Source organism: Nannospalax galili, unplaced genomic scaffold, assembly GCF_000622305.1.
Source record: "Nannospalax galili isolate Female #2095 unplaced genomic scaffold, S.galili_v1.0 scaffold104, whole genome shotgun sequence".
Lineage (NCBI taxonomy): Eukaryota > Metazoa > Chordata > Mammalia > Rodentia > Spalacidae > Nannospalax > Nannospalax galili.
This window is the reverse complement of record NW_008353596.1, coordinates 4,833,916-4,852,671: the sequence shown is the minus strand read 5'-3', so window position 1 is coordinate 4,852,671 and position 18,756 is coordinate 4,833,916. Positions and strand designations below refer to the sequence as shown.

The following is an 18,756-nucleotide window of genomic DNA, read 5'->3' as shown; positions in this document are numbered from 1 at the left end:
CGCTCCGCGGACCCCGCGCAGCCCGCAGAGACGCGCGTGTCGCCCGCACAGAGCCGGCACTCGGTTGTCCCTGCCGGGCCCAGCGTCGCCGGGGACCCAGGACCGCCCCACCCCCACGAGGAGTCTGGAGTCCCGCGGGATCCCCTGGGCGTGGCGTACGGGCTGGGGGCGCCTAGTGGAGCAGGTCTGATGCCCCACGTCCCTGGGCTCTCATTATCAGCAGGCGGCGGCGCAGGCCACACCTGGAGCCCACCACCTGCTCCATTCTTCCTTTCTGGGCAAAGGGGATTTCTGGGGCCAACCTACATCTGGGCCACACCCTAGAGGTTCCGCAACAAGAGACAAGGAGAACTGGGAACCTTCAAACACTGAAGTGCATGTAGTCTGAGCCACCCACACAGACAAGGACCTCTCAAAGCATATTGGTGTGGGGTAGGGGATGTGTCTTTGGGGACCTGGGACCTGGACAGTTCTGAAGGTTCCTATGACTGGGGAGAGAAGGACACTAAAGAAACAGAGAGGAGGTGCTGAGAGATTCGTTTTTGACACCCACAGGAGGCCTGAGGAAGGGAGGGGGTGTCACGGTGGACAAGGCAGGTAACTGATGGGCAGATCTTCAAGCTGAGGACAGACAGCAGGACCAAAGGCCTGGGCCTGAATAAAGCAGTCATGTAGAAGCACCACCTGGAGGCACTGCTTTCTTACACGTTCTTACCCTGACCCCATTTCTGGGGACACCCAGGATCAGACCCACTTTTATCTGTTTTGTTTTGTGTTGTTTATAGGGTTTTTGTTTGTTGGTTGGATTTTTGTTTTTTGTCTTTTGTTGGGAGTCTTACTATGTGGTCCTGGCTGACCTGGAACTTGCTATAAAGATACCCAGGCTGGCCTTGAACTCACAGAGCTCTGCTTCCCACCTCTGCTTCCCACCTCTGCTTCCCTTGCTTTCAGAGAGTATATAGTGTTAGACACTGAAACTACTTGTCCTTAAACTGGGGATAGCTCAACTTCCAGCAGCCTGAAACCTCCACAAATGTTTACTCATCCAGAGAGGGCAGCTGGCTCTTTGACTAGCCTGATCTGAGGGAGGGAGGAAAATGGAATCTATGGGGGGATCCTTTCAGCCTCACCCCCACCCCACTGGAAATGAATTCAAACACCATATTTGAAGGTCTCTGGTTCCAGCAAGAAAAATCCTCCCTCCCCTGGCCCTTAGTACCCCTTGAGTAGGGAAGGGGAGGAGAAAAACGAAATGACCCACTCATGCCTTTTATAAATAGTTCAATGACCCTAGCTAATAGGGCCTCTGTTATACCAACCTGTGGCACTACTGAGGCCTTGCATAGTGTCACTTCTTTTTTTTTTTTTTTGTTTGTTTTTTTAATGTGTATGATTGTTATGCTTGTATGTAAGTGCACCCTTGTCAAACAATGCCTGCGGAGGGCAGAAGAGACCATCACATCCCCTGGACCTGGAGTTATGGACAGTTATTGTTAGCCACCATGTGGATGCTAGAATATGAACCCAGGTCTTCTGCAACAACAGCCAGTGTCAGCTCCAGTGTCACATTTTTTGAAAGGACACTCTTAGGTCCTCAAACCACAGACTTGACCTGACCCTGCTGGCCCCTGCTCATCTTGAGGGCCCATTTATGGACTGCAGGCCTCCAAGACCTAGCCCACTGCTCCTCACCTGGTCCACCTGGCCACAGCCCACTACTGGAACTTTCCATCCCTTCTCTTACTGCTCTGACCTTGATGGAGACCTGTCCTGTTCCAGCCCTTCTGGTGACAGGTCCTATCTCCAAGCCCTGAAACAGATGAGCCCCCCACCCCCACCCCCATAGCTAAGGCAGGCTCCGCCCTCTGGCGGGCATCTAAGGTTTCAGCTGCCTTCTCTGCAGGCTGCCTCATGCCACTGCCTTCTAGGGCCCAGGTGGCTTTAGTGGTTCGGAGAATTGGTCTCCGCAGCACAGATGGTTAACTCCGGCGGGCGGGACGGCTCCATTCGGACATCCGCCATGACCATGGCTGCGAGCTGTATATCCCACGGAGGGCAGTCCCGCAAGCAGAAGCCACACCTCAGCAAGGTGGGTCCTCAGCCTGCCGGCTTAGGGTTTGGGCAGGACAGAGGGTGTGGAACACTGCAGGTGAGGGGGATGAATAGTCCCGAGAAAGCACTGACAAGCTCAGAATGATAGCCCTGGAGCCCCCCCCCCCCGCCAGGCCTTGACTGTTGTTATCACTGTGCGCAGACCTGGGGAACCTCGGGGTGGAGGTAAATGCGCTCAATCTAAACTACTCCTCCCACCCCACCCTCGCCTTCTTCCACATCCTCGCACTCCCAGATGGAGCGGGTTGTCGTGAGTACGCAGGATCCCGACCAGAGCGTGAAGATGAGGAGTCAACGCCTTCTAATCATCGTCATTCCCCACGCGGTGGCCGGTGAGGTTCATGGAGACCCTGAGGGGCGCAGGGCGCTGGGGCCTCCGCCCACTTGGCCCCTCCTGTGCCGGCAGCGACATTGTGGAATGGCTGGTCCAGAAGTTCTGCATCTCGGAGGAGGGTGAGAGTCGGTGCGCCCTGGCCTGGGGCCAGCTGGGGGCTGGCAGAGCCCTCACTCTCGCCCTCCTCAGAAGCCCTGCACCTGGGCACGCTCCTGGCGCAGCACGGCTATATCTACCCACTGCGTGAGCCCCGGGACCTGGCACTCCGGCCGGACGAGACGCCTTACAGGTTCCAGGTCAGGCCCAGGGTAGCAGGGTGCACCTCCAACTGTACCGCACATGGGCGGTGGGGGCCTCTGGGGGGGCGGAGTTTGTTGAGGCTGGAGCGGGATGTGGTGACGTCACTAGACGTCAGCTCGCTTCTCAAAAAGGCCTGGACTGGGGTGTGTCCATGTGGTGGGAAGGATCTAGTTAAGGAGAGGGAGCTTCAACTTTATGGGTCCACAGCAGGACCCCACAAACGTCAAAATGCTCTATCGAGCATTCTGCTGGGGACCTCCAGTTTCCTCTCCTGAAGGAGTCTCTGCTCCGTGTGGTGACAGGATCCCTGCACCTCAGTGTGTGAGTCTAAGACACCCCAAGCTCAGACTGTGACCACATCCTTGAGATTATCAGCCCCACTTCCTCCCAAGCCAGCTGAGGCATCCAGGGTCAGGAGGGTGGCTCCTACAGGGCAGGCTGACTTCAGTTCCAGGTGGAAAGAATGGAACATGCCCAGCTGAACTTCCAGATCGCCCCAAGGCGGGGCGAAGGGGGCGCGCTTCTGACCAGCTGCACTATAGAAGGGATTGGGGGTGGAGGGGCTGAGGAGGTCTTGGACATCCTTCTCCCTGCACAACACAAGACACCCTACTTCTGGACAAGCACCTTGTGGCCAGCCACTAAGCTGAACTATGGTGAATGAGATGGATGGATAGCCAGCCTGGGAACTGGTGGCACCAGGACACCACCATGGGGTTTAGGCAGTGCCAGTCCTTCTGCAATCTGTTCTTGTCCTTCCAGCCATCTACCTGGCCAAGAAGAACATCCACAAACAAGGGGCCCTGCTAGACTATGAGAAGGTGGGCCCCCCAGCAGGTTGAGTCCTTACCCAATATAGCTAGACCTCTAGATAACTCATGCACCCCTGCTCACTCCCTGAAGTCTCACAGGAAAGGCTCCCATACCAGTCTGCAGGGGAAATTTAGGGTGCCCAAGGGGAGGCAGCTGCTGTGTAGTACCCCAAGGGGTGAACTGGCCTCTGTCCAGGTGAGGAGATACACACACACACACACACACACACACACACACACACACATCACACACTCTCTCAAAAACAGACTGGGCGAGCTGGGCCTTTGTCTCTGTCCAGGTGAGGAGATACACACACACACACACACACACACACACACACACACACATCACTCATTCCCTGAAGTAGACCCTGGGAGCTAGGAGTCCTTGTCTTAGAACTGGGCCTGCAAGGGGGTCACTCACTGGAGACCTTGCTGTCCCCCAGGAGCATTATGCCCAGCTGCACAAGAAGATCAAACATGCATGGGATTTAGTAGTGAAGCAGGCTTGAGAGCAGCTGCAGTAAGACACCTGGCCCCACCACACCCAGTGGGGCACTGAGTGTAGAATGCTCAGGATGCCCTGCTGGGTGCCTGCAGCTCTAGGACTAAGGAAAGCACATTATAGACTCTGCTGCCTGCAAAAGCCATGGTCTGAGTGCAGAGTACTGTAGTGGGCCCAGCATCCTTGAACCTCTACTTATCCCTCCCAGGGCTGCTAAGCAGCACCAGAAGAGAGACAGACTGGTCATTTCGTGTCAGGAGCATACATACTGGCTGGTGAATAGGCCCCTAGTGAGTCCCTCAGGTGGTGAGGGAGGAGTTTCCCTGGTCATCAGCAGGGATCTGCTATTTCCCTGAAAAGCTCTCTTAGAACTGCCTACTTAAGCTGTGGGAAAGCATGCATTTCACGGTCTGGGTGGGTGACAAGAAATTTGTTCTCAGTTGAGAATGTAGAGGTGGCACGGCCAGGTTTGAGGTTGCCTCCCCTCCCAGTCCACAGCACCAGCCAGCCTCACTCTGGGTCTAAGGGAGACACACAAGAGCCAGTGTAGGGCTGAAAGTCCTAGCAGAGGGCAAGGTGGGGTCCAGGCTCAGCTGCTTCAGAGGATTGGGTTTGGGAGGCTAGTGCCTTAGCAACTGAGGTCCTAGCACATGGTTTGCAATCTATTTACTATCTGAGGGGTCCACCCAGAGTGAGTGTGGGCAGTGACGGGGTTCAGGGCCAGGTCAAGACTCAGAGTTTCTGAGGTCCTTGTGATGGCAGATTCTACATCAAAGGGCAAAGGGTACTGGGGTCTATGGGATAGGGATTTAGCACTCCCATCTCATCATCCTTCTGTAGCCTGGGGTCCCTAATATTCTGGAGCTAGGTCCTGAGAGAGGATCTTGCAGCTCTAGTTGAGTGCAGATGGTGAGCCACCCCAAATCTTATACTGTTTTAACCCTGACCCTCCCACTCAACCCACAGTGGAACTGCTTATCCATCTAGACGCACCTGATGCAACCACTCCAAGGTCTCTGTTCCCTTCCTGGTCTCAGCCCCCCTTGCTCCTCACCCTCAAGCCCTCACTAACTCTTGTCCTCTCCTCTCCCACCTGCTGCCCTGGGTGCAAGTAAATTGAGTGGTCTCAGAGGACTGCGGGGGGGGGGGCTCCTTCTCCAGGCTGGGACAGCATCAGTTCCCAGGGAAATGGAGTAATGACAAGCAGGGCTAGGCCTGGGGGATCTGGGCCACAGGCACCTCCCTCCAAAGCCTCTGGTAATCTTGAGACCAGAGAAAGTGACAGCCAGGATAAACTGGCCCTATTATGCAGCAGCAGGTAGCAGAGCCATTTATTCACATCAGCCCCCACCTAAACCCTAATTCTAGAACAGATCCTGTTGTCTCTCTGGTTGAGTGGCTTGCTAACTTCAGCCCCGCTTTTTACATATAAAAGCAGTCAGCTGAAGTCAGAGGCAACCTCCACTTCTGCTCCTTGCCCAGTGGGATTGAGTTAGGAGCCAGTCTCCTGGACAGCTCCTGCAGCCCAGCCATGAGGAGTTACCTGGAGTTGTGAGACTCAGTTAAACCGGGATCCCAAAGATTTCTCAATATACATATTGTTTTTATAAAAGATATTTTAAATGTGAAGTATGGTGGTGTCTTAGTTTGTTCTTCATTGACCAATGACCAATGACACTCTGACCAATACCAACTTGGGGAAGAAAGGGTTTATTTGTCTTAGATCTCCCAGGTTGCACACAGTTCATCAGGGAGCCCAAGGCAGGAACTCAGGGCAGGAACCTGGAGGCAGGAGCTGGAGCACAGGTCATGGAGGAACGCTGCTTACAGGCTTGCTCTCCTGGCCTTTACTCAGCCTTTCTTACGCAACACAGGCCCACAAGAAGATGCCCCTCAGACATGGCCACAGGCCAGTCCAATAGAGGCAATTTCCCAACTGAGGCTCCCTCAACCCAGGTGTGTCAAGTTGACACGAAAGCTATCCAGCACAGGTGGTAAACACTTATAATCTAGCACTTGGGAGGTGAAAGCAGAAATTCTATACAGAATTTTAAGGCCAACCTCAGCTACCTAGTGAGATCAGCATGAACCAAATAAGACTTTTGTCTCAAAAACAACAAAAAATACTTTAAATCATCTGAAAACATAACAGGTTAACCACAAGTGGAGAACTTCAGGACAATCTGGAGAACCTATGGGTTTTGTTGAACATTTGGTCACCAGATTAAAGGCTGTCAGAAGTCTCCTAGGGTTAGGAGGGGGCTCCAAGAGCTGTGGCCGGGGATCTGAGTCATTCTCTATCACATGGTAGAGCAAGGTCTCAGCTCTCTAGTTGGTAATATGGGGGGGGACTTCTGACCCTCAGAAGACCCTCCTTGTAACTGATGCCACCTGTGTTCTTTCAGACCTAGAGCTCAGATTTCTGTAAATATGAGGTAAATCCTAAAGGTTTGGAGGGTGGAGCTGCCCCCAACCCCCGTCCCAACTCACCTCTGATGTTCTAGATTGAGTACTCCAGGAAGGCGCTGGACAGGAACCGGGTGAAGTCCTCTATGTGCCTTGAGGCATGAGTGAGGGGCAGCAAGATTCTTCCCCCAGCCCAGACCCTTTTTGGAGCCTCTAATCCCTGAGGCCACTCTGCACTGTCCCCTGGAACCCCCAGATACTTTTAAGTTCAGCAGCCAGCATGGCCCACGTGATCCCATCATGTCAGGGTGCCTGCCCAGCAACCCCTGGATCACAGACGATGTGGCCTACTGGGCCATGAATGTGCCCACGTGAGCCCTGGGTGTACAGGCATTGTATGGTGCTCCTGCCCTGGTAGCTGGTAGGGTCAGCAGCCCACTCTCCTGCCTCCATTTCTCCCCTCCCAGAGTGGCTGCACCTACAAAGCTCCGGGTGGAGCAATGGAGCTTCACCCTCCGGGAACTCCTGGATGACCCCATGGGGCATACCCATTTCATGGACTTTCTCCAAAAGTTCAGTGGTGAGAAGCCTACCTTCCTGCTTCAGGCCCAAGGGAAGGAGGCCACTGCCTGGACCCCATCCCCAGGTTTATATTAGCCTGCTCAGTGGGAGCCCTCCACCCTGACTACTGCCCTGCCCTCAGCGGAAAACCTCAGCTTCTGGGAGGCATGTGAGGAGCTGCGCTTTGGCAGACAGGCCCAGGTCCCTGCCCTCGTGGACGCTGTGTACCAGTATGTGGGGGTGGGCGCAGGTTGACCATCACTCAGGCCCCGCCCATGCCTACTCAGTGCCTTTCCCTCCTCAGGTAGTTCTTGGTCCCTGGAGCTGCCCACTGGATCAACACCTTTCCTTCCTCAGGCAGTTCCTGGCCCCTGGAGCTGCCCACTGGATCAACATCCACAGCAGACCAATGGAGTGCACCCTGGAGAGCCTGCGCCAGCCACACCGCTATGTCATGGATGCAGCTCAGCTGCACATCTACATGCTCATGAAGGAGGTAGGTACAGCTTCAGTGTCCCTATCAGCTCTTCACACAGCCATTTGTGCTGCTGCTTTTCTTCAAGAATACTTCAAAGGTGTTCCTCCTGAGGAGCTGAGCACCGCCTCAGCCAGTCGCCCTGAGTCGGTAGACCAGAATGTGTTCAGGGTCCCCACACTGCCTCCTGTATGTCCTGCCCTGCCCCCACTCTGTGCACCCTTTAGTCATCTAGTGGTATAGTCAAAGGGGGACTGCTGACCCTACTGATGAGTTTTAAAACTTCATATCTGTTCAGGGTGGCTAGTGGCTTGTCTGAGACAGGCTCTCATTCTATAGTCCCTCACTAGGTAGTCCAGGCTTGACTTGTGGATGATTCTTCTGCCTCAGTCTCCTAATAAATTCATAGATTTCAAATCTGATAGTTTGTCATAGTCATCTGTATCTCATTATGATCCTCAGCCTTGACTTGTGAGTCAATCCTCTCGCTTTAGCTTCTCAAGTAGCTACAGGCCCAAGTTGACATACTGGTCTTGTTAGCAATGGCCACTCCTCGGTGACCTCCTGCTCTCCTGGTATGGTTTGTCTAGGCTTGTCCTACCCATACCTGGACTCCACCTTCCTACAGTACCTGGCACTTTTCAGGATGATTATTTATAGTCTTACGTAGCTCAGGCTACGTTCATAATCCATGAACTTACGATCCTTCTCCCTGTGCTGCCCAATGCTGGAACCATCAAGCCTGGTTTTACTGTGCAGTTACAATTGCATATCCTTGCCTTTCTTCAATAGTGGAGGTCCTCTGGCTACTTATTCCTGGATGGAGGTACCTGATTCACCCTTCTATGCATAAACACTGTCTCTTGCCCATCTTTTGTAATCTGGTGGCTCCACTAGATAGGTGCCAGGTCTCACTAGGTCTTGGTTTGGGCAGGTCCTTGGATAGCTTCCCCCCACCCCCAGCATCCAGTCCCTCAAGGCCTGTGAACAGGAGGTGGCCCCAGCAACACCTGGCTGGACCTGGCGAAGCAGTAAAGGGGAGGGTCACAAATGGGACTTTGTCTCTTGCAGGACTCCTACCCAAGGTTCCTGAAGTCTGACTTGTACAAGGACCTGCTGGCAGAGGCTGTGATCCCATTAGAGACCAAGCATCGGTGAGCCTGGCCAATGTCCTGCATCCACTGAGCAGGGAGGGCCCTGCAGGGAGAAGACAGGGTCCTTGGTCACATGCCTGAGCATATTCTTGTCCCCAGGGCATTCCCAGTCTTGCAGAAGCCTCTGCACTCAAGCCCCAGCCCAGCTCTCCAACCTGCACCTGAGGAACCTGCAGGTGGTGATGGGGAAGACTAGATGGATGCACCCTCCTGTCTGACATCCTGTAGGGTCATGTTCTCACAGATGCTGGGCCCCACCACTGGTATCCCCATGTCTAGAGAGCCCAGCTTTGCTATGGGGCCCTTGAACCTCATCACATAAGCCCTCCCACCCCCTTTGTAGAAGGGACTGGCCCAGATTCCTAGGGGAGATATTTCACTGGCAAGTCTGATGGGGACAGGACCCATTCTTAGAAGTTGAAATCAAGGCCCCGCAGAGCTCCTGGAATTCTGTGGTCTTCAGTTCAGGTCTAGGCAACCATCTCATTTCCAGAATTTTAAATCAGTGTCACAGGCACTTGCCACATGAAGTGCCACTGGTCTCTGGACATGCCATCCAATCCAGGAGAGCTCTAACATCACACTGTGTGACTCTAATTCTGCTGAGGCTATACCCAATGGCTTCTGAGTAGACTATGTCGGCAGGTACCACATTCATCTGCTGCATGTAACATCTTTTCCATTGGCGCACTGTCTTCTCTATTGGATCTGTATGAAGTTGACTCTGTGCTGTTACCCTGTGAGACTCCCAATGCCCTTGAGGCAAGTCTTTCTCAAGGTGGCAGAGATGGATCCAGTCTTCCTGTCCATGCTGACCTCTTTACCACTAGTACTCTTCTCCCTATTCCCTGACTTAGGATGAAGGATGCTAGCTCCTTTTGCCATTGCAGCCCACCCACAGGGCTGTTCTCCATCCTCTCCCTACTTACTTCTGTAAAAATAAGACTTAGGCCTGGGCCAGCGTGGTGGCGCACGCCTTTAATCCCAGCACTCGGGAGACAGAGGCAGGTGGATCTCTGTAAGTTCAAGGCCAGTTTGGTCTACATAGTGAGTTCCAGGACAGCTGGGGCTATAGGGAAACCCTGTCTCAGAAAGACCAAAGGGAAAAAAAAAAAAAAAAAAAAAGACAAGTCTTGCTTAGTCCATCAATCCTGCTGTGGGTTCAGCTTTGGGCCTGTGTGGTATGTGGTCCAGGTTCATGGCTTGAGTACCTGTGATACAATGCAAGTTGTGGATGGCATGTGGTGAGTGGCATGAATGTGTAGTATAAGGTGTATGTGAAAAGGCTGGGAGGGAAAGGTTAAGGGTGTGGTCCTGGTAGAAAGTGGCTGCTATGGAGCTGGTGAGATGCTTCAGTGAGTAAAGGCACTTGCTGCCAAGCTTGATAACCCACCCCCATTCAATCCCCAGGACTCACAAGGAGAGAACTGACTCCCACAAGTTGTCCTCTGACCTCCATGTGTCCCCTCAAATAAATGTAATTTTAAAAAAAAGGCTACTGTGGAGGGTGCCTGTCTGGGTTGATGAGTGACCCAGTCCTCCCAGGCTTCAAGCTAGCCTCAGTCTGCAGAGCTGAAGAACTTGGTCTTTGGGGAGACAGAGGGGTATCATGGTGATCAGGAGTGTGCTAGTGCAGCAGAGCCAGGAACCTGTCAAGGAAGCTAGGCATGGAGGGGCTCCTGCCATCTGCCCAGTGTCCCCTAGGGGCCAGTTGTACCCAGCTGCTCCTTAGCCCCAACAGTTGCAGGGGGCAGGGCCCAGACCCAGCCCGAGGACCCTAAGAGACCATGGGCAGGCTGGATGGAAACTGCCTGGGCCTCTTAATGACCATAAACAGATCCCTATCCCTCAGCAACCAGTAGGAGACTTGCAGAGTGGAGGCAACCCAGGCTGGCCCCTGGAGTTGTGGCTGCCCTTGGGCTCTGCACTCCATCCTGTGCAGTGGAGCTCCAGGCTCTTACAGCCCAACCCCATCTTCCCATAGTGTTTCATGTGTGCTGGGTTACCTTTAGTTCTCAGGGATAAGGGACCCACTTCCTGCCATGAAAACACTCACCCATTCAATCGCAGCCTCTGTATTGATACCCAGGCATTTGTATATGTGCAGTAATGAAGGTAAGCTTATATTTAGTCTCTACAGTAAACTCCAAAGGGTTATCAGAAGGACTCGCACTCACTCTCAGGCCAAGCCCTGAAGCCCTTGCAAGTCAAGTCCTCCTGCACGGTGACAGCTAGAGCTCACCTGACTCTCCATTTTGCTACATGTCATCCATCAAAGAACATGATGCTGATGGCTGAGTGCCCATCCTGGGGACCACCCTGGAGGCTGTACAAAGATGAAAGCCTATTCCTATCAGGCAGGTCTGTGTCTGGCTCTCACCTCCTCAACTGCTCTCCTAACCTTGATCCAGATACTTGGCCAACAATTCCTGCTCACCACTGCAGAATAAACTCCCTCTGTTTGTTGGGGGCAGAGAGCCAGATAGACTACAGGTTCATGCTGGGCTACTGGGGCTGTCCCCACCAGTGAAAATCATTTATTCTGTTGTTTTCCATGGTGGCTGGGGTCACGGGACTGCTTTGGCTATAGAGCTATAGGGCTCTAGTCTGGGCAGGGCTGCTGTGTTGCCCTTGGGCTTCAGGAGCAACAAGGCACAAAGTGAGACCTGCATCAGGTGAGCACCAGAGAGCAGGGAAAGGGAAGTGTCTGCCATGCCTAAGGGTGCAGGGACCTCTGGGTGACAGCAGGTCCAGTGTACTGACAGGCAGAGACTGACTAAACATGTATCCTGTGTATCCCCCAAGTGCACCCACTGCAGCAAAGGCTCCAGTGCAGGCCTCTTTCTGCCTGGACAGAGTTGTTGCTCACCTTCCAGCAGATGTGCTTCCCTTCTGCTCTGGGAAGGGGGCTACAGAGCCTCAGGTTCCAGCTGCAGCATGAGGTTGCCCCAGGGTCTACCAGTTTCTGAGCTCCCTGACTCCTAAGGGACAGTGTAGACAAGGGAAGAGCCAGGCAGGGAGGGAGGAACATCACAGGGGCCTGGGACCAGCAAGTCCCACATTAGTAGCTTCTCCAGTTGGGGGAGCTAGCTGGTAAGGAGGCACTAAGCAATGGAACCTCCTGCAGGGCTGAGCTGTGCACAAGCTGGCTCAAGGAGACCACAGGGAGGCCTTCCAGCCTTGACCAGACCCCACAGATCATACAGTAAGACCACATGAAGGCTTAGGAGGGCACAGTGTGCTAGGCAGGAGGCTGAGGGTACCTTCCCCATGTCCATGGATATAACTGGTAAGGCCATAGCTTCCAGAGGGACAGAATCACCAGGGTAAAGAGGGGGCTCAACATGGAGGCTGAGGGCAGGCTGATTTCCCAAGAGGCTTTGTTTTCACAGTTGGGAGTCTCTCCAGGTGCTCCAGCTGACACCATCTATACCTCAACTTCGGTACCGTAGTCGGGAGAACCGGTCCCTGATAGCCTGGTCACTGTCTGAGCTGCCTTCGCCCAAGTGGACCACTCTGCTGTCCAGGACAAGGTCTCGCACCTTGTGTTTGGTCACAGACACTAGGCCGGGCACATCTGAGCTTGCTGGGCCTGTCAGGAGCACATAGGCAGCATGGCGGCTTGGCTCAAACAGGATCACTGTGGGGGACAGTATGTCAGTGCTACTCAAGACCAGTCAAAGTAAAATTAAGGTGGGGAAGACCCAGGCCCAAGGCCTGAGGCCATACTCACCATCAAAGGCCACGATGTTGGCAGACACGTTGGCTAGCTCCAGCAGGATGCCAGGCAGGGTGGGGTGGAACATGTACAGACTGTGCTGCACATCTCGGGGTTCCTGCCATGAGAAGAGCAATGGGCCTCACACTTTTGCTGTGCTTGGGCCCTAGACACATCTGAGTGGGCCCTGGGACTTTGCCACCATCCTGGGCAGTTCTCAGGTCACCTTCAGAAGCTGCTGTCTGAGTAACTGCCTAGAGCTGTGTCCATCACATTTCCCCAGGTGGCTAACTCCTACCTGTACCTGGTCCTTCTCAGTGTCCATCAGCACCTGCCTTCCCTACCAAAGGTCTGCCACCACCTCCCAGATTCCACTCCTGCTGGCACCTCAGGACATTTTCCCCTTAGTCTACACACCCCAAGACCAGCTCTTCACTCAGTGGCCCAGCCCCTGGCAGCCTCTTGGGGGTGTAAGCCTGGTATCTCTGCCCTGGTTCCCAACAAGGAGTGTTCCCTGAGCAGGTTTTCCCATACCATCTCATTGGTGCTGACCAGCTCATGGAGGCCCCAGAAGAAGAAGGCTGAGCGGTGGTCTGCAGTAGGCAAGCTGGTGGATGATGGGCTCCCAGGAAGGCTTGGGAGGGGCTGATTCCATAGCACAGCTCCAGTGCTGAGGTCCAGAAGAAGGATCTGGGGTGGGAGGGGACACTATTAGTGGACAGCCTCAGCCCACACAGGAATGCATACCTCCCAGCCATACCAGCTCCAAAGGCTGCTGCTCTCTGAACCATCTCCCCATCTGAGGGCAACAGTCTGCTTTTACAGTTTGTTCTAATCTGTGGACAAGGTGGGACCCCTTAGAGGATACACAGCCCACCTGTCTATCAGTGCTGGTTCCATTTTCGATGACCACAGCCAAGGTGTCAGGTTTGTAGTGGCCAAGGAAGGGTTTTCTGGGAGGAGTAAGGAAGAAAGGCTCATAGAGGGTGTCTGAAGGGGGTATAAATGAAGGAAATACCCAGTCCCCATGGCTGCATATTCCTTGACTGGAGCTAATGCCTGTGACCAGCAGTTTCAGCAGCCCCTCCAGGGATAAAGGGTAGCACCAAGGACAGGCAGGGGACAGTCAGCCCATAGGCCCCCAGAGAACCAGGCCCCTAGAGCCCATAGCCCATCCTCCCCGCCAGCCAGCAGGACCAGCTGGGGTACTGAGAAGGGGTACATTCACTCCAGCTCAGCAGGAATTGCACATACCTCAAGATCTGAGTTGCACCAAGGGTCCATTTGGGAGTCAGATCCTGCCCATCCAACAATGTACAGGTGTCTGAGCTCACGAGGAGCACATCCTCACCAGCTTTCCCTGGGACATTCATCAGGTAGCGAACTGCTCCAGAGCTAAACAAGGAGAGTGAAAGGAAGAACATGGGGTCTTTGAGCAGCAGGTTTGCTAGGAGCTGCTTCCCTCAGGTCCTCACAGCACAACCTCATGTTTCTCAATCCCCCAGCTTGAAAATATAAATGTGACACTGTTTGTAGAATAAGGATAAGCTCCTAGCAGAATATTTTCCTCAGTTCTAGTACTGGGGGATGGAACCCCGGGACTCAAACATGCTGGGCAAGCACGCTATCACAGAGCCGCACCCTCAGCATTCTACTCAGTTCTTAATCTGCTTTTCCTTGCCCATTTCTAATGTTGGAAGACAAGATAGCCTCACAGTACAGCAAGGCCCCAGCACCGTCAGTCTGCTTGGCTGTCCTGTGCTCCACACAGATCACCTTGACTGAAGTCTGATGCCTATGTCAGACCAACCTCTGCAGATGGAGATTAGAGCATATTCCGTAGGTAGAGGTGTTGAATATGTTCTCCCAGAAGGAGTCTTTCTTAAACGGGCCATCTTTCCCAGTCATCTTCTCATAGAGAACCTTCACAGAGCAGCTGCAGAGGGAACTTGCTATTCAAAACACAGAGAGGACAGATGTGGTGGTATAGGCCTTGATTAAAGCACTCAGGAGGCAGAGGAAGGTGGATTTCTGTGAGACTGAGGTCAGCCTGATCTACAGAGCAAGTTCTAGGCCAGCTAGGGCTACGGAGAAAACAAACAAACAAAAGACCCAAAACAAAACCACGAAAGGGCACAGTCACTCACTGGGTATGGTAGCACAAGCCTTTAATTCCAACACTCCACTTGGGAGGCAGAGGCAGGCAGATCTCTGTGAGTTCAAGGCTACCCTGGTCTATATAGAAAGTTCCAGGTCAGCTGGTCTCACATGATCACATATGTGAGACCAGGTGCATCCATCAGCCCCTCTTCCAGAATCATGTGATGCCACACCCAGTCTAGCCTTGGGCTTCCTGACCATCATTGATTAGCTGGCCTCTTAACAACAGGAGCAGGAGCAGCCAGTAAAGGGGCCAGTCTCCAATTTCCCTGTACGCTGCTTTCTCTAGACTGGAGCCCAATATTACAAGGAATACCTGGGGAGGGAATCTGATCCCAGGAATGTGGTAGACAACATACCGCCGCAGGGTAGGAGAATGTAGTGAGCACCTATCCTGGTGACATGGAGGAGGGCACCACTGTCTCCGTCCACACCAAGGCTGCCTCTGTGGCCAATCTGCTGCCCAGTGCTCCCTGAATAGATGGCCCCTCTGACCTGCAGTGACAAAGGGCAGCAGGGGAGAGACAGACCTGGATCCATCGAAGGGAGAGGGGAATTTCAGGGAGTTGCAAAGGAGATGGTCAACACTTTCTTGGTTTGGGGGAAAGAGAACTTTGAGTGATTGATAGAGAGCATGTTGCACAAGGGCTGCCCTGAGAGACAGGGCAGCTCACTGCCAACCCCACCACCACAGACATGGGCCTTGTGCACTGTGCCACTCCTGGGAAAGGCCAGAAAGCTGCCTGTAGAGATGGAGCCATCTCAGCATACTGTGTGTGTGGACCTCAGGAACATAGGGCCCTGGGAGAATTCACTGATGGGTGGTCACATGTAAATTCTTTCTGGGTAGAAGTGGATAAGAAAGGAAAAGAAAGGGGTGTAAGATAAGTGGTCCTGGGGGACTTGAAGAGAGCTGTGTTGATCACCTCCTTTCCCTCCCGGGTGAGGATCAATAGGTCTGAAGCACCATCACCATCAATGTCAGGCACTTGGAGCAGAGGGCTCAAGATGGAGGCATTCTCACCAAAGCTGTTGGAGTGGCTCCACAGGGTTTCTCCTAAAATCAAGCACACAATGGCTGCAAATTCCCTTCTTAGCAAATGCTTGGCAGACTTACACAGGGGTATCCATCCTCTGCACCCTAAAGCCTGACACACAGTTTAGACACAGGAATGTGTGCAAGCAGACCTGGAAATCCTTGTTGAAGAAGAACAAACACACAACACTTCCAGCTAAAAAGACACTAGATAGCTCATGAGAAACAGCCAGGCATGGTGGTTCATGCCTATAATCTCAGCATATAGAAGGCTGAGAAAGGATTACTGCAAGTTGAAGGCCAGCCTAGATCACACTGAGTTCCAGGTCAGCCTGGGCTACTTAGTGAGACTTTATAAAACAAAAAGTGGTGGGAGAGATGGCTCACTGGTTAATGCCCCTGCTGCAACTTCCAGCTTCAGAAGGCAGAGACAGGGGATCTCCAAAGCAAGCTGTCTAGCAAGGCTAACCATATCTCAGCAAGCATATGCCTGGGACCATGTGGGACTGGCTGTAAGACCATGCCTCAATGCATAAGGTGGAAATGATCAAGGATGAGTCCTGACATCAGCTTAGGGTCTCTACATGCACCCATGCACTCACACATATGCAAACACACCCATATACAGGTGTACCCAGACACACACGCACATGCACAAACATAAAAAGGAGAAAAGAAGATATCCCAGGTCCTGAGCTCTTCAACAACCCTGGCTAATAAGACCCTGTGTCATTAACTCCAGGCTTGAAGCCCACAGGTCTGTTGCCTCTGCTGGGACCTAGGAAGGAGCATACTCAGAGCAGGATGAACATGTCCCCCAGACAAGATCCCATTCACAACCTTATTTTGTTTTTATATGTATATAGGTGCATTTGTAGTGTACATGTGTGGGGAATGTGCACGTGTGTGGAGGCCAGAGGCAGGCATTGGGTGTCTTCTTCAATCATTCTCCACCTTATTTATTTATTTATTTTGAGACAAGTTCTCCCTGTAGCCCCAGCTGGCCTAAAACTTACTATATAAACCAGGCTGGCCTCAAATTCACAGAGATCCCCCGTCTCTCTCTCTTGAGTGCTGAGATTAAAATTGTGTGCCACTACACCTGGCCTCATCTCATCTTTTAAGACAGGGTCTCTCCCTGAGCCCAGAGCTAACTGATTGGCTAGGCTGGTGATCCAGCAAACTCTGGGGATCAATCTATGCTACAGTTACAGATGCCTGTGACTACATCTACTTTTTTTATACGGGTGTTGGGTTCTAAACTCAGATCTTCATGCTTACTGAGCAGGCACTTTACCAACTAGGTCATCTCTGTGTGTATATGTGTGTGTGTGTCCCCATGTCCATGCACATGCCACAATGTACATGTGGTGGCCAAAGGACAACTTCAAGTTGAGTCTCTCCTTTTATCATATGAGTCCTGGGAACTGAACTCAGGTCTTTAGGTTTGGCAGCAAGCACTCTACGTACCAAGCCATCTTGCTGCTCCCTCTAACTCCCTCCCTTTTATTATTATTATTTTTTGAGATAGGGTCTCACTATGTAGCCCTGGTTTGCCCGGCACTCACTATGTAGTCCAGGCTGGCTTCAAACTCACAGGTGCATCACCACATGTCTCCCCACATACCACTTTTTTTTTTTTGTTTGTTTTGTTTTCAGACAGGGTCTCCCTGAGCAGCCCCACATACCACACACACTTTAAAAAAAAAATTTTTATTTTTATTTTATGTGTATGAGTGTGGCACACCCCCTACACACACCTTTTTAAAAAGATGATTCCAGCCAGGCGTGGTGGCGCATGCCTTTAATCCCAGCACTTGGGAGGCAGAGGCAGGTGGATCTTTGTAAGTTTGAGGCCAGCCTAGTCTACATAGTGAGTTCTAGAACAGCTGGTGCTACAGGGAGACCCTGTCTCAAAAAGACAAATAATAAATAAATAAACAAACAAACAAATAAATAGATGATTCCTTGGGGCTGGAGAGACAGCTCAGTGGTTAAGAGCACTGACTGCTCTTGCAGAGGACCTGGGTTCAATTCCCAGCACCCACATGGCAGCTACAAATCGTCTTTAACTCCAGTTCCAGGGGAATCTGAAGCCCTCTTCTGATCTCTGCAGCAATGTAGGACACAGGTGCACTCATATACATGCAGGCAATACACTCATACACATAAAATAAAAATAATAAAATTAAAAAAAAAGATGATTACTTGATTTTTTTTTTAAGGCCCTGAGTTCTATTCTTAGCACCATAAAAAGCCAAGCTAAGCAAAACAAAAACTTTATAACTTCTAAGGGAAATACCAAGGCCATCAAGTCTATGCCTGGAATGACTATGGCCATGGCCAGGTGCCAGGGGTCATACCCAAGTCACTGCACCACTGTGCCTTTCTTCCTCTGGCCTTCACTCCTGGACTGTTATGTTAAGGCTCAAAGATTTGTTCCAAGAGTACAGGAGCACCAACAGGCTCAGGCCAGCTCTCCAAGCCACCAGAAGCCAAGCCCATCCACCTGATACCTGCTACCCCCTATGGTAGGGGACTCTGGTTGTCTCTGCTAGCACCCACAGCAATAAGCTAACTATAGGTGACAAGACACAACTACAACATGGCAGAGAAGAAGAAAGAAGTGACATATGTGTCTTCCAAATGGCTGCACCCCCTGGAAGAGTCTCATCCAGTCAGCAACTCCCAATGGGGAGCCAGGGCTGACCCCACCACAGTGAAAACTCCCATCAAGAACCTTCACCAAGTGGCCTACCTGTGAATGAGTTGACAGCGATGAAAGAGCCCAGTCTTCCCACCAGGATGCAGGCAGAAGTCTCACTGTCTGAGTGTGGCATGGCGCACTCCACAAGGGCCACATCTTGGGCCACAGGCCTTTCCCAGAGCACACTGCCATTGGCCCCTGACACAGCAGCCACAAAGGCACAAGGAGTAGAAAAGCCTGGAGGGCAGAGGTGGCAGCTGCCTGGTCAGGCAGGGTCAGCTTGTATTCTGTCACTTCATCTTCCTCACTCTGTACCTCAGCCACATGACTGTGCCCATTTCCTTCATTATTCCCACAGCCCTGAGTTTCATGGGGCTCTGGTGCTGGCATCAGGTTGGGTAAGGGAGCTGAGCATATTACCTAGCCTACTCCTAGTCTTACTACAAAGGAGGAATGATGGGATGGTTCCTTGAATA

The 18,756-nt window shown here is 52.5% G+C and overlaps 2 protein-coding genes across 8 annotated transcripts in view; one reads left to right on the top strand and one right to left on the bottom strand.

Moving 5' to 3' along the window:
• Positions 1-2,347: 2,347 nt before the first annotated feature.
• Rgs11 (regulator of G protein signaling 11) lies at positions 2,348-9,651 on the top strand. Its single transcript, XM_029554852.1, is given in 16 exon segments — positions 2,348-2,444; positions 2,476-2,565; positions 2,636-2,742; positions 3,351-3,402; positions 3,509-3,567; positions 4,005-4,081; positions 4,272-4,353; positions 4,904-4,972; positions 6,475-6,498; positions 6,568-6,629; positions 6,730-6,840; positions 6,937-7,049; positions 7,173-7,260; positions 7,388-7,526; positions 8,577-8,659; positions 8,759-9,651. Coding segments are annotated over 16 exon segments (1,350 nt in total). The 3' UTR covers positions 8,856-9,651.
• A 1,506-nt stretch (positions 9,652-11,157) lies between these two features.
• Positions 11,158-18,756, bottom strand: part of Fam234a (family with sequence similarity 234 member A) — a 44,399-nt gene continuing 36,800 nt past the window's right edge. For 5 of the 7 annotated variants that reach the window (XM_008850803.3, XM_008850804.3, XM_008850801.3 and 2 more), the window contains 9 exons: positions 18,332-18,517; positions 15,464-15,594; positions 14,897-15,032; positions 14,188-14,329; positions 13,632-13,772; positions 13,255-13,330; positions 12,912-13,067; positions 12,393-12,495; positions 11,158-12,299 (listed from right to left, as the gene is read on the bottom strand). In XM_008850803.3, coding sequence (XP_008849025.1) covers positions 12,094-12,299; positions 12,393-12,495; positions 12,912-13,067; positions 13,255-13,330; positions 13,632-13,772; positions 14,188-14,329; positions 14,897-15,032; positions 15,464-15,594; positions 18,332-18,517 — 1,277 coding nt within the window. In that variant the 3' untranslated portion in view covers positions 11,158-12,093. The remainder of the gene's footprint in view (positions 12,300-12,392; positions 12,496-12,911; positions 13,068-13,254; positions 13,331-13,631; positions 13,773-14,187; positions 14,330-14,896; positions 15,033-15,463; positions 15,595-18,331; positions 18,518-18,756) is intronic. The other 2 variants (XM_008850806.2, XM_008850805.3) reach the window with 2 other exon arrangements.